Source organism: Anthonomus grandis, chromosome 24 (genome assembly GCF_022605725.1).
Source record: "Anthonomus grandis grandis chromosome 24, icAntGran1.3, whole genome shotgun sequence".
Classification (NCBI taxonomy): Eukaryota; Metazoa; Arthropoda; class Insecta; order Coleoptera; family Curculionidae; genus Anthonomus; species Anthonomus grandis.
In genome coordinates this window covers 1,270,994-1,285,038 of record NC_065569.1, presented here as the reverse complement: position 1 = coordinate 1,285,038, position 14,045 = coordinate 1,270,994, and the positions used below count along the sequence as shown (strand labels likewise).

Sequence of the window (14,045 nt, the reverse complement as noted above, 5' to 3'; positions counted from 1 at the left end):
TAATTTTGTTTTTTTTTTGGGTTTTATAAATTTCTATGATTATTTTTTAAATTAATATGATATGAACAATTTCGCAGTAAAATGCACATGATATGAAATGTACATGAAAAATCCCACTAAACACAAAACTACATTAAGACACAACCCTTTTAAACGTCAACGTCAACAGTCTGTCATTTGTTTTTATTATTTGGGGTTAAGTTGTTTTGTTATTATTTTTGTTTGCTTTTGGCTGTTGGGGGTTGGGGGTGAAATAGAACTAAAGAATAAAGCTTCAATAATTATTATAAGATTATGACCTCCAACTCCGGCTTAAAACGAAAACATATAAATATTTCTGATTCTGAATCCGAAGATGATAATAGTGAACGAAACTTAAAACAAGTTAAGTTTGGAAATAAAAATAGACGAGCAAATAGACCCCAAAGCTATCGAAAGGATTGGGAATTAGATAAGTCGTTTGAGGGTTGGTTAAAATTACAAATACAAATATTACAATATACAAATTTGTATATGTATTTATGTTAATGTTTATCTATTTTTAATTTAGATTTTGAGTGCAATGTTTTGTTCATTTTTCAATAAATTACTATCTTTGTTAAAAAAGTATTTTATTTCTACTAGAAATCGTTCTTTTAATTAAAAGAAATGATCAGAATAGGAAATTTGATTAAATTCATAATCCATTATCAACAAAATGTAACACATTTTATAAGTTTGGCGACGGCGCGACTGTGACGTGACGTCATACATAGGAAAAGGTTGTGTACTGACAGAATTGTATGATTGTACCATAATTTTGTACAAAATTCCATAATTTCGGCCAGAATGTACCATAATTCTCACCCAATCATCTGGCAACACTGGTCGATCAGAGCTTGTTTCGAATCACATGTTTTGTTTTGGTGGTACATGTAAGGTCACAGTCCTCGTGATAGAATATGTCCTTGTATTCATGGCAAAGTGGAAGGATTTGCGAAATTTCTAATGATGTTAGATGGTCAAGGTGAAGATGGTCTTTAGGATTAACTTTTTCTGGAGTAGTTTTAGGTGGGTTGATTAAATCAAATTGGTCTTGAGGAATGACTTTTAGGCGTTGGTGAAAATTAACATGAACATTGGGATTCGGGTTTGGGATTTTACATAGTCCATTTTCGACATTTATAAGACAGTCGGGGATCACATGCTCATTTATATTAAATGACGGCAAGATAGCTGTTCCTTTTTCATAATTGACTGGAATGACTAGATGTTGATTATTAATATTTGTAATTGGTCTATATAAAGGTTTATTGTAGGCTAAGGAGAATGGAATTTTGATGTTCTTGAGGGTAAGAGTTTTATTTTTGTAATCTATCAGGGCATTGAGTTCTCTCAGATCTTTTGTCCCAATAAGGGCGTCAAAATCATTGTGCCAGTTTAAGACTCTCATTTTAAAAGATTTTTGAATACCTAGCTCTGATAAAAGTAGAATGTCTAAATTTTTGTTCTCCTTGTACGTATTCTTACATGATGTTACTTTAAAGGGCTCATAAAAAAATTGTTTGGGAATTGCTGTGCCACCTTTGGAGATATTATGGAATCGGAGGCGCCTGAATCTATTAGGACAGTCATTTGTTGTTGAGGTAAATAAAAATAAGGTAATTCGATTTGCTGGGCTAAGTTATTTAAGTTGACTCTTGATTCGAGGGGTATTGAAAATTTTCTTGATTGTCAAGGTTTTCCTCTTCCTGGAAAAATTCGTAATTTTTGTCAGAATAAAAATCACATTGTTCCAGTTGGTTCTATGTATTCCCGTCTTCGGAATAGAAATAGGATGTAGGCTGTTCGTAGGTCTCGATGTTGGATAATTCCTCAGAGATTTTTTGGTCCAGTACGTTGGAAAAAATTGGTGTTTCTGGCTGATTGTGGTCTTTGTTGGTAGATACGGGAGGGCCCAGCTGTCGAGATTGACATTGGGATTGGAGCGTCCTGTTGCGGGGGTTTATAGGGAAGGTTGATTGGCTTGGATTGATTGCCAAAGACTTCAGCATTGGTAGGATAACGCCTTGGGATAGGTCGTGGTTGTACAAAAACTGGTTGGCTAGGGAAAGGTTGTGGAGCACGGGGTGGGACTGGGGCACGGGCTTGATGATTTACGCTGAAATGTTGGTTATGTGGGCCTGCATTTGTATTTCTACGAGTGAGATTGTAATTCGGATTTGGGAGGTTAGAATGATGGTTAGTAAAGCTTATTTGTGACTCTATAATATTAAAATTTACGACATGAGCATAAGCATCATTTAAGGTTTGAGGTTGTTTAAGCATTAACATCGTTTTTAGTGTTTGTGGTGAGTTTGCTGTAAGAATTAAAACTGATGTCGTTTCGGCTTGACTTAAAAGTAATAATTTTGAAGCTTCATGTTCAACTTCGGCATTTATTTTGCAGATAATTCTTTGCATAAATATTTTAATCTTTCAACAAACTCTAAAATCATTTCACCTTTATTTCTTTTAATATATTGTAATTGCTGTAATAAAATCAAATATGTCACGGGATCACCAAACTTTTTTCTTAATTCTGTTTTGATTGAAGGCCAGTCATTTAAATCTGGGCGTGACAGTAAGAAACTTTGTGCACTATCAACTAACTTTGACCTAATCGCAGCTAATACAACTTTTCTTTGATCGTCAGAAGTCGCGGTAATGTAATACAAATCGTAAAATTCATCTATAGCTCTAATAAAGCTTTCTAGATGTTCCTGGTTTCCTGAGAACATTGGTAAAAGAGAAGTGAAAAATATAATATTTTCCATTGTATTATTATTTAAATTTAATTTGTTTAATAATGAAATAAGTTCTTCTTGAACTTCAGAAGTTTCCTGTGTCACAGGTGTTAAAGTACTATCTAAATTAATTTCTTCTACGTCTGAGTTTTCTGAGCTATCTGAATCACTATCAGAATTAATGAAATTTAACCCTAAAGCGACCCTATTTTTTAACAAAATTTTTCTCAATCGAGAAGAAGCATCAGATATTAAATGGCAATTTGGCAATTACTTACAGTGGTGACATGGTTTGATCCACAGAGTCTATACTGCAACAATTTTCCTCAAATGGTACCAATCTTATGCCTGGATAACGTCTAACTGGTCTAGATAGGATATGGTTTAACACACAGCTACGGTTATGTTTTACCAATGTCCGCAGAACTGCAATCTCTCTATTTAGTTGGAAAAAAAATTCTGTCTATTTTCCACTAAAAATGTTGAAACACCTTTGCAGTTCAATGTTTTTGGTAGCGCATGAAGAATTAAAATTCACTTTCGCACAACGGAACTTCCGATAAAGGACGAAATTGCGCTATCCTGTTCGCAGCGCCAGTTAAATAACAAGATCGACGGGGTTTTTTTTTTAAAAACATTTATTAAAATAAGGTTAACTAGAAGTACAAACGTATGGTGAACAATAATCCCGAACAGCGAGCTTTGGCACGGAACTAATGCTAAACTTAACCTAACGACGATCGTATATATAGAGACAATTTACATAGTCAGCTATAATGACTATTCTAGGGATGTGACTCTGGTATTTTATTGTATTTCTAGGTATTTAGGTACCTGATGAGGAACAAATTTTGCATGACACGAATATTTTTATTTTGATATGGGAACTTGTTACAGTAAATAGTGTGATAATTTGTGGATTATTGGCAAATAAATAGAAAAATAATACATTTTTCGGCGAAACATCTTTTCAACTTGGCATCATGGCCTAAATAACTATATGCGTGTATGATTTTGTTTAATGTAAACATGCTGGGTCTATCCTTGGTTATAAGTCTATGATCGAACCATATACGCATCAAGCAGGTGGCAGAGGTCCGGCCGCATTAGCATTCTGCCTATTACGTATGCAAAATTTACTCGCGGGAAAGACATTCGAGCTTTTGTCTATCGAAGTCGACTAGCTATTTTATTATGCTGTTGAGGGTTATTGTTTATGGACACACTTGATCTGGTCGGCCGCAATACATCTTACAGGTTTTTTTAGTGGTTATTTATGAACGACTGTTCGATATTGGCAATTGTATTTTAGTTGTGTTTTTATTTGTCTTTAATTAATTTTAAAATAATGGATATTATGGATTTATAAGTTATAGTTATACCTATGTTGTGTTTTTTTGTAAGTAGTATTTATTTTTATTTATCTATCTTTTTATGCTAGTAGTAATTATTTTTTTCTTTTTTATATCACTACATAATTTTTCTCTTTGAGTTAATATTTCATGCGCTTTCATTCTCTATTTCATTAAAATGAATAATATTAAATACACATTTTTTCTAATTAACGATTTTTATTGTTTGTCTACCCGAAAAAAAAGTTCACGCTTCGCCACTGGTTGTAATTGATAGCTGAGTTTTTTAATTTAGAATTTTAATGCAATGAACTTATTAGGACAAATTATATGATGTTTACCACCTGTCAAGGTACCTAATAAATTTTGGGTGGCATACCTGTGAATACGAGGCAATAAAAAAAGACAAATTTTCGTTAAGACTTTTGGCTATTTCTCCTAAACGGACAAACGAAAAATAATTAAAGTTATTTTCGTCGCTTTGGTTGTGAACTGTCCTAACCCACATAAAGTAAAACTGGAGCTAGCGCGCTTTCAAAAAATTTTGTTTCCAAAAAACTTATATATTCTTTTCTAGAATATTAAAAAAAGGTCAAATCATAACAATTTTTTGATATTTGTAATTAGGTGTCATACTTGTTGTGTGGATATTTTTATTTTGAAATTATAAACAATATTTTAGGTTTTATGTGGCTTAGCCCCTTTCACTACCCCAGAGCTAGTTGTTTTGCCGGAATATTTTAAGATGTGAAAAGATCTAACAATAATAATGTTATAAAATAATGATAAAACTCAGCAGTTTTTTTTAACTTTTTATTATTAATATTAGTAATACAAAATGTTTAAAAATAAATTTTATTTAAACTGTCAGTTTTCGTCGTTCTCGGATTCAACTTGATCCTCATCAGTGGTTCTTAGTCCCTCATAAAATCCGTGATAAGCAGACTTTATGGAGTCAGATTCGCATAACTTACGCAAGCCCGTTAATTTTCGTTTTTCAATTGGTATACTAGTTGTATACAAATTAGGTATAACTGCATTTAGGGAAGATACGCCATTTCTTAAAGATGCCTTTTTAACTTCTATGGAACGAAATTCAGAATCATCAAGACGTTTTTAAAGAAAATTTTGTTAGGTTCTTCTTTCCTATATTGAATCCATTTTATTTTTAACCAATTCAAATTACTTCCATCTGTACATTTTTTTTTGTTTAATATTGCGGATTTGGAAAAAGATTTAAAATTTAAGAAATCTGAATAGTTCATTTCAGTAACATTGTAAAATGGTTGCTTAGTTTTTGCAGTTCGAGCTACTGTGTACCAACCCTCTGGGGTGTAAATATCGATTCTATTACCACGGTTTTCAATGGCAGAATGAACGCTGTCACATTCCATTTCAGAGTGTCCTGACTCCATAAATTTTTGGTTAATAATTTCAATCGGAAGCAAATGTACAGCTCGTAAAAACATGGCAGCATTAATGCAGTTACGGTTTTGTCCCGATGCTGTGTCAGCATAGAATGTAACTTCTTTTACTTCAGGGCTAAAGCCATTTAAAAGTTTCCACAAACAGGTTGCGATCTCTGACGGACCTTTGGTGCCAACCCCCTCATGCCACATAAAATTTTCAGCTTGTGCAGTCCCCAAATTATATACGGTAAAGTTAAATGTCTTTAGTTTTTGGGTATAGTATAACTTTCCTACTTGTAATGAAGGCGTTAAAAGAATTTTCTCCATATCTACGGCAAAACACAAAAAACTCTTGTCAAGTTTTGCACGATTTTTGTCGATTTGTTTTGCTTCTCTAGCCTCTGTTTTTCGGGCCAAGTGTGCATCCATACTGTCTTGCATTTTTATCTTTTCCTCATCATTTTTGTTTTTAAACTCGGCACAATAATCACATTGATCTTTTTTAGGCCGATGGAAACCAATATTGAACTCCGAGGTAAAAATATGCTTATAAAAGCTAGCTTTTTCTGGCACTACTCCAAGCTCTGCACAATAATCTTTATAATCTAAATATATTCTATTTTCAGATAATCCTGTAGGGAGATATTCCCCTTTGTTGTGCTTCTACAGTAATGTGAAGAAATTAAGGGTAATTTTTTAATGTGAGATTTTATTATGTCTTTGGTTGCTTCAGATTTTTTTTGCGGTGGTGATTTCTTGCCCCTTTGATCTGGCTTAACGATTCCATGTGCAGAACTTTTATCCAGTGCTGTAAGTACCTTTTTACTCGAAATTTGTAGAGTTTTAAGGAAAAAGTTTTGACAAACTTGATGTTGTGTATGTCTTGCAGTAAGTTTATATACTAAGGTAAACTTTCTTCGACTACCCTCTTTTTGTACAACGTATGAACGCTTCTTTGGGATACGCTGAACATGTTTAGCAATAAAGTTCCACCTTGACTCTTCGCTTTTTATATTATAAAATTCGTTAAAAATATCATGTTGCGTTTCATTGGAAAAAAGTTCATTACATTTGTAATGACATCTACATTTTACCTCTGCTACTGTTTTTGCTTTTTTAGGTCTTCCCTTCTGTGTCCGATATTCTTTTCCCTCCATTCTTAAAGTTTTTTGGACATTTCTGGTCCATTTTGATGGGTCACGTTTTCGTTTTCTTGTTAGCTTTTCCTTCTCTGCATTTTCGGTGACATCGAATGTTGATGTGGCATTGTTTCTTTCCATCAAAAGCCTTTTTCTTACATTTACTAACGGTTCTGAACTTGAAGATGCTTCGTCGTTATCGTCGTTTCGATTTTCTTGATTTTGCACTGAAAATTAAAAATATGGTGTACTTGATTACAATAATTAACAAACTACCTTCAACTGGTGGTGATACTCGACTGTTCAAAAATTCTTGATGGTAAGCCGTGACTGCACTCAGCCCCGGAAATTCAACGCTTTGTTCTCTGCCTAAAAGTAATAACATTTTAAACGTAATTTAAAAAAAAACGACTACTTTAAATGTAACGCAGATGCATGCTTAGAATTACAAACGATAAATATATTTATTTAATTTTTTAATTTAATTTAATTAAACTTAACTTAAAATATTAATTGAAAAAAAAAACATTATTTTTAATAAATCACATGCGACTGCGTACTTGCGTTAAATTTTTTATACCTTCAACTGTTACTGGTGGCGATAATAATAACCCATCGGTATCGGGAATGTCTTGCCCACAATCTCCTGCAGTAACCGGCATTTTATCTAAAATGTGCATACATTTTAATAATTATCTTTTTATAAGTTACAATAAGTTAGGTATTTAATTTGTACATATTTATAATCATGTTAGATACAGAAAGTACGTTAATTACGAATTACGTACGCCTAATTCCGCACTATTCACTCGAAAAATAATTATGTACTTACCAAAATAAACCGGCGATAGTATGGTATATTCTTTTTCTTCATTATCAGAGGATTCGTCGGACCTTTCGTCATCATTTAACTGCATTTCTAGTGCTCTTTGGACTATAAGTTTACTCCTTGAAGACATTTTTTAAAAAGCACTCTTAACAATACAAAAACACTAACTAAATAAACAAAAAAACTAAACAGTCAACGCTCTAACTCAAGAATACAAAGCGCACTAAATGCGTGCAATTATTATTCCAAAACATAAACAAATAGCGATTTCGAAAGGTAATTTAGTAGACTTTGTGTGTATATTGATTCTTTTTTAACTAACGACACCAAAAAGAGATAAAAAGATACTCAGCATTCACGAGCGGGCCGAAACAGAGACGCAAGAGCCAACACAGAAACCATAAAAATGTGGATTAGTTTTATTCACATCTATAATATTTTGATCCATAACGCTTAAAAACGCAGTTGCTAAAAGTGCTAAGCTGCTTATGCCTATTCACTATATTAAAATGTGGGTTAGATCTCTTAGCAAATTTTATGTTTCAGGGACTTTATATAGGTTGTGGCTTAGGATACTTTTAATAATCAAAATTTATACTTTTTACTATTTGTTGACAGTCTTAACTCAATTTTCAATTTTTTGTGGGTTACGACTCTTCACTACCAAAGCGACGTTTTGTAGGTTACATATTTTGGTGCTCTTTAAATTTTTTCAATACATTTTTCTCTAAAATAATTAGGGAAGCCAATATTGACCGTATTAAAAATTACATGGGATTTCCTATGTCCCGCCTGGCGGTGCAACACCCTGTATAAGTACTAAAATACATATACAAGTACCTAGTTACAAAATGTAATGATAATAAAGAAAAGTAAATTTAAAACAACCGTTCGGACTGCGAGTGTACCCTCAAGCCGGGCGTCCACCGAAAGCGGTGCTGTGCTGTGCTGCGTTGGGCTATGCTGTGCTGTGCTGGGCAAAGCTGTAGTTGGACAGTCCACCAAAAGTTTGTCGTGCGTTAGCAAGCATAATATGATCTTATAAATTATTAATCTTTTAATTATGTTTAATAATATAGAAATTGAAAAGAATCTTTTTGATTTAAGTTCAGAAGAGGATGATTCCGAAGATGAGCATACAAATAATTTATTAAGTTGTATGCTTATGGCGGATAAAAGAAAACACAGATTTTGGATATCAAATCATTTAGTAGAGCGAAAACAATTTGGCGAATTTCATAAATTAATTCCAGTGTTAAGTGATGAGCAGTTTAAAAATTACTTTAGGCTTTCTAGAGCTCAGTTTGTGGAAATTCATGAATTAATAAGATTTGAAATTATAAAGCTTAATACGAACTACCGAGAAAGTGTCACAACAGAGGAGCGTTTGGGTGTATGTTTAAGGTAAGTTATTTTTTTGATTATTTAAAAGTAATATTTTTAGTTTTTCCTGACACAAATTTATTCCATCATAAAAAAATAATCTAATAGGTATTAAATAAATAATTAATATTTCTGCTATAATAGCTAATAGTAATATTAATATAATAATTATGGATTATCTAAATTCCAATTTCCAAAGTAGCTTCCTGCAGTTTCGTCGCTTGATGACTGGTTGGATGTTGATTGTGGTGACGGTAGCGGAGTAGAAGTATGATGATGATGATTATGATTATTATAAATTGAGTTCGAATGTTGGGGTGGCTGTAGTGTGTGAAAGTAATGTTGGGAACCGTGAGTACCAGTGCTGCTGCTGGCGTGGCTCGTAAAATTACTCAGTTCCGCCTCAGTAACAGCATCAAATATTTTTCGCTTAATGGAAACTTGTAAATGTGGAGGCATAGCAGCTGTTGTTAAATACCTACTGTTGAAAAATTCCTTAAGAGGATCATTCGACCGCAATTTTTGTTCAAATTCTTTTCTTTGAGCGTCTCGCTCAGCAGCCCTAGCCTCCCTTTTTTCAGCTTGTTGTTTCATTATCGATACAACGTTTTTTTGCCATTGACTTTTTTTCTTCTTAACAGGCTCTATAAACTCAGGATTTTTCTCTTGGGTTTCTCTACTACTTATTTGAGTTTCTTCGTCAGTCACTACCGTGTGTTCAAAGTCACTGTGTGATTGTTCGTTTTGAGTTTGTATTTCTTCATGTGGCCATGTTTCCATTGTATTTTCGTTTGATGATTGCGTGTCAGCTACGTTGGAACATCTTTTTCGGTTGGTCATATATGGAATCAAAAATTCCATTTGTTTTTGGTATACCCACAACCGTTTTACCGCAGGTGCTGCGTCCCCACTTTTACATTCATTTTGCCTTTTTAAAGCGTCCCTGAAAGAATCCCTTAACTTTTTCCATACCCGTTTAGCCTCTTTTCCTAAAAAAAAAAAACTAATTTAAATATTAATAAAATTAAAAAAAAACTTTTTTTTTTTAGATTTCTAGCGACGGGCGATTCCTACAAAACAATTGGATATAGTTTCCGTTTAGGAGAAAGAACTGTCTCAAAGATAGTTAATGAAGTTTGTTCATCCCTTTGGTCCCAGTTGCAACCGACATTCATGAAAATGCCCGACCAAGAGTCTTGGAAAGCCTATGAATTGGAATTTAGAGAACGATGGCAGTTTCCAAAATGTGTCGGTGCTATAGACGGCAAGCATGTGGTTATAAAAGCCCCACCGAATTCAGGTTCATCGTTTTTTAACTACAAGAAAACTTTTTCTGTAGTATTGATGGCCATAGCAAGTGCCAATTATCAACTGATTGCAGTCGACATTGGGTCATCAGGCAGATTTAGTGACGGGGGAATATTTGCTGATAGTCCTATTGGGCGAAGGTTAAAAACAAATTCGTTTAATTTTCCTGAACCTAGTCTCATGGAAAATTATAATGAATATAATTTTCCCTTCGTATTAGTCGGAGATGAGGCATTTCCGCTCATGGTAAATCTAATGAGACCATTTCCAAGACGATCTTTAAATAAAGAAAATCGTGTTTTTAATTATCGCTTGAGCAGAGCTAGACGAGTTATAGAAAATACTTTCGGTATATTGGCAGCAAGATTTCGAATCTATAAACGTCCATTGGAATGCAAATTGGAGAGTATAGATAGCATAATTAAAGCGACCTGTGTTCTACATAATTATTTAGGCACTAGGGAAGGTAGATCGCCTAATATAAATGAAGAACAATTAGGAAAAAGTTTGCCTGAAAATCAGTGGTTGCCATTAGCACATAGAGGTGTAAGAGCAACAGCTGAATCTTTTGCCATAAGGCAGAACTTTTGTAACTACTTTAACTCTGACACAGGAAGGATTCCGTGGCAAGATAAAATTATGTAAATAACCAGGAGTAATAAAACAAATTGTCGTACGTTTTGTATTTATTTTAAGTATCCTGTACCAAATTTCTTGAATAAATGGTTCTTTTCGAGTTAAAATAAAGAATAAATAAAAATAAATATTAAAATTTAACACCCTATACCTTAGTAACCATTTACTTTAGGTAAGTATGGAATATAGATAAATAATATAGGTATACAGGGTGTTTTACGTAACCACACTACTGTAAACTACACCCCTACTCGCTTATTTTGAATGAAACAGCCTAATATTGTTACTTTTTTGGATTTCACATTTCACACTAGATTCTAAAAACTTTAATGTATCACACTTTTATCTTTATCCAACTGTTTTTAAAATACAGGATGCCAAATAAATAATATAGTGATTTATTGCTTATTTTGAATGAAACAGCCTAATATTGTTACTTTTTTGGATTTCACATTTCACACTAGATTCTAAAAACTTTAATGTATCACACTTTTATCTTTATCCAACTGTTTTTAAAATACAGGATGCCAAATAAATAATATAGTGACTTTTACGACTTTATGGGACTCTAGAGCTAATTCTGTTAAAAGATGGAGTGAAATAAAGTTCATTTTTCTATCTTAACTTTTTCGGACCAATCTGTGTGATTTTTTAATTTTGTGTTTAATTTTGTTTTTAATTTTTAATTCTGTGTGAATTTGTGTGATTTTAATTTTATTTATTTAAACTTACCGTCTGTTATATTGCACTTTTTTGAGACTTCTTCCCAGACAATATCACGTGCGTCTTGACTTTTATAGTTCTTTTCATCTACTTTCCATAGGCAAGGATTTAATCTCACAGTTTCAATGAATTGTTCCATTTTTATCGTAATTAATAAAAAAAAAACAAAACGAGTTTGCCCGTCTCCGCACAGCGTCAATCGAACACAAAGCGAAGTCATGCGGCCCCGCACGACATAGCTTGTCTCGCCGCACAGCGCCCCAGCTTTAGTGGACGGTACTTCATAAGAATGCATTGGCAACCCAGCACCGCTCAACGCCGCTCCACCCAGCACAGCACAGCACCGCTTTCGGTGGACGCCCGGCTTCAACGTTATTTTATTCAAAGTTCAGTCCTACTGACGCCATCTATCGGACGGCGTTTGTAACGCGCCACTTACCTTGTCTTGATGAACCTGTTTTACCTGCGGTTAGCTGAACTACAGCTACTGAGACCACAGCGCCCTTGACGGGACTAGCGATGGCAAAATAAGAAAATATATCGATATATCGAATCATATGATATATTGAAAGAGTATATCGATACATTCGATATACGAGTATCATAACAAAAACATCGATATATCCAATATATCGATTTTTTTTTAAATTGCTAAATGTCACAAGTCGCAAAGCATTTATATATGTTGGAAATATTACAAATTAAAAAACAGCCACATTCTTTACAAAAAATAATTATTTATTTCCAAAAATAAATTTATTAAGTAACAAAAAAAAATTCTTGAAAACTAAACCGTACATTTATTAGTACTCGAAACTCGAAAACTACATTATGCGAAAAGTCTCTGGAAGGGAACTTAGAAATAATAACTTGGATAATCTTTTGCCAGTCAAACGGTTTCTACTTTTTGTTGCTGTCAAACCAGCCTTTGAAAATAACCGTTCACTTGGTACAGAAGTTGCCACTGCAGAGAAGTATTTGATTGCCACCTTAAATAAGTTTGGATAAACACCCTTCATTTCCCCCCACAATTCCAGAGGATCTTCCTTTAAGCTTCTGACTGGAACACTAAGATATTGTGTTACTTCATCGGGCCCAACATCAGAGGTCGTAGTTTTTTTCTTTGAGTGGGTATTTTTTTGTGCTGTGCCCATATGTCAAAAGTTTCTTCCTCATGATCTGAAACAAGCTCTGACTCTAATGATGAGGAAAATGATCCCCCTTGAGTGGCCTGAGCAATTTCAGATTTTAAGTGCCTTATGGCATTTGATATGGCAATTGGATCCTTAAAATGAAGATTTTTGAATCTCGGATCAACAACAGTTGCAACTGAGGGTAAAAAAGACCTTTCAATTCCGTTAAATCTCTTATAAAACTCTTTTAAAAGTTCTGATTTTAAATTTTTTGCTATTTAATAATTAAGACATCGTTGGTCACTTTCATACGTTTCAAATAGGCATGCTACCATTGGAATAATTTTACTAATGGTAACATTATTTTGACCACTAATTTCCTTAGTCATTTGCTCCAAAGGATAGAGCAATTTCCTTCAGTTGTTCCAACTCGATTCCACTTAGCATTATTGGTGCATCTACATTGGATAGTATAATGGTGTTGATTTGAGGCGCAAGTTCCAAGAATCTATTTAGCATATAAAACGTCGAATTCCATCTGGTCTTAACGTCTAGGATTAATTTTTTAGGGTTTCCTTCAGGTATCCCAGTATCGCGTTGAATTTTACGCAGTAGATCACTTGCTTTGACACTTCTTTTGAAATATACAACGATTGTTCTTACTTTTTCAATGAGTGGCTGGAGACCTTCTGTGTTTTTAATACCATTTTCACAAAGAAGGTTCAAAGTATGTGCAAAACATGGCACATGTTTCTTTTTCCCAAATGTGTCGTTGTCGTTAACTGCCTTTACAATATTTGCAGCATTGTCTGTGTAAGTATTAAGTAACTGTCAATTAGTGATGTAAGCAGAAAATATTCTCGAGTACGATCAGATAATTTTTTTTGTTCTAAAACTATTCTCTCTATCTATTAATGCACTAATTTATTTATGTAAAAGAAATTAATATGTTTTTAAATAAGGGGGTAGGTTGTTCATAATATTTAGAAAGAAATCTATAAATTTATCATCTTTTAAGCATAAAAAGTCAGAAAAATAAATCCTTATTATGTTGACTACCATAGAAAAATTCAAATTAAACAATTTCTCGACTTTAATAATTAATAAGCTTTTTTGGGTATTGATTTGAAAACTTCCTAAGTTAAAAAAAAAGCTTAAAAATATGCTGTAAAACATTACCTGTATAAGAGCAGACCTTTTTAGTGGAACTTGTGATTGTTGGTTGTTTTAATGTTGTTAATAGATTGTGTTTTCTACCACCACTAAATTCTGATACTGATGACGTTGATGCTTCTTGTGACAGTCGATTGTGTTGATTCCCTCGATATAGATTCATTATCCATTAAATCTATATTTTCTTCAGCATTT

The 14,045-nt window shown here is 33.3% G+C and overlaps 1 protein-coding gene across 1 annotated transcript; it reads right to left on the bottom strand.

Moving 5' to 3' along the window:
- Positions 1–7,913: 7,913 nt before the first annotated feature.
- LOC126749343 (uncharacterized) lies at positions 7,914–11,907 on the bottom strand. Its single transcript, XM_050459013.1, has 3 exons — positions 11,554–11,907; positions 9,270–9,866; positions 7,914–7,993 (listed from the first exon to the last, which is right to left on the bottom strand). The coding sequence occupies exons 1-3, from the start codon at positions 11,837–11,839 to the stop codon at positions 7,914–7,916; spliced, it is 963 nt and encodes a 320-aa protein (XP_050314970.1). The 5' UTR covers positions 11,840–11,907.
- Between the last annotated feature and the right edge of the window lie 2,138 nt (positions 11,908–14,045).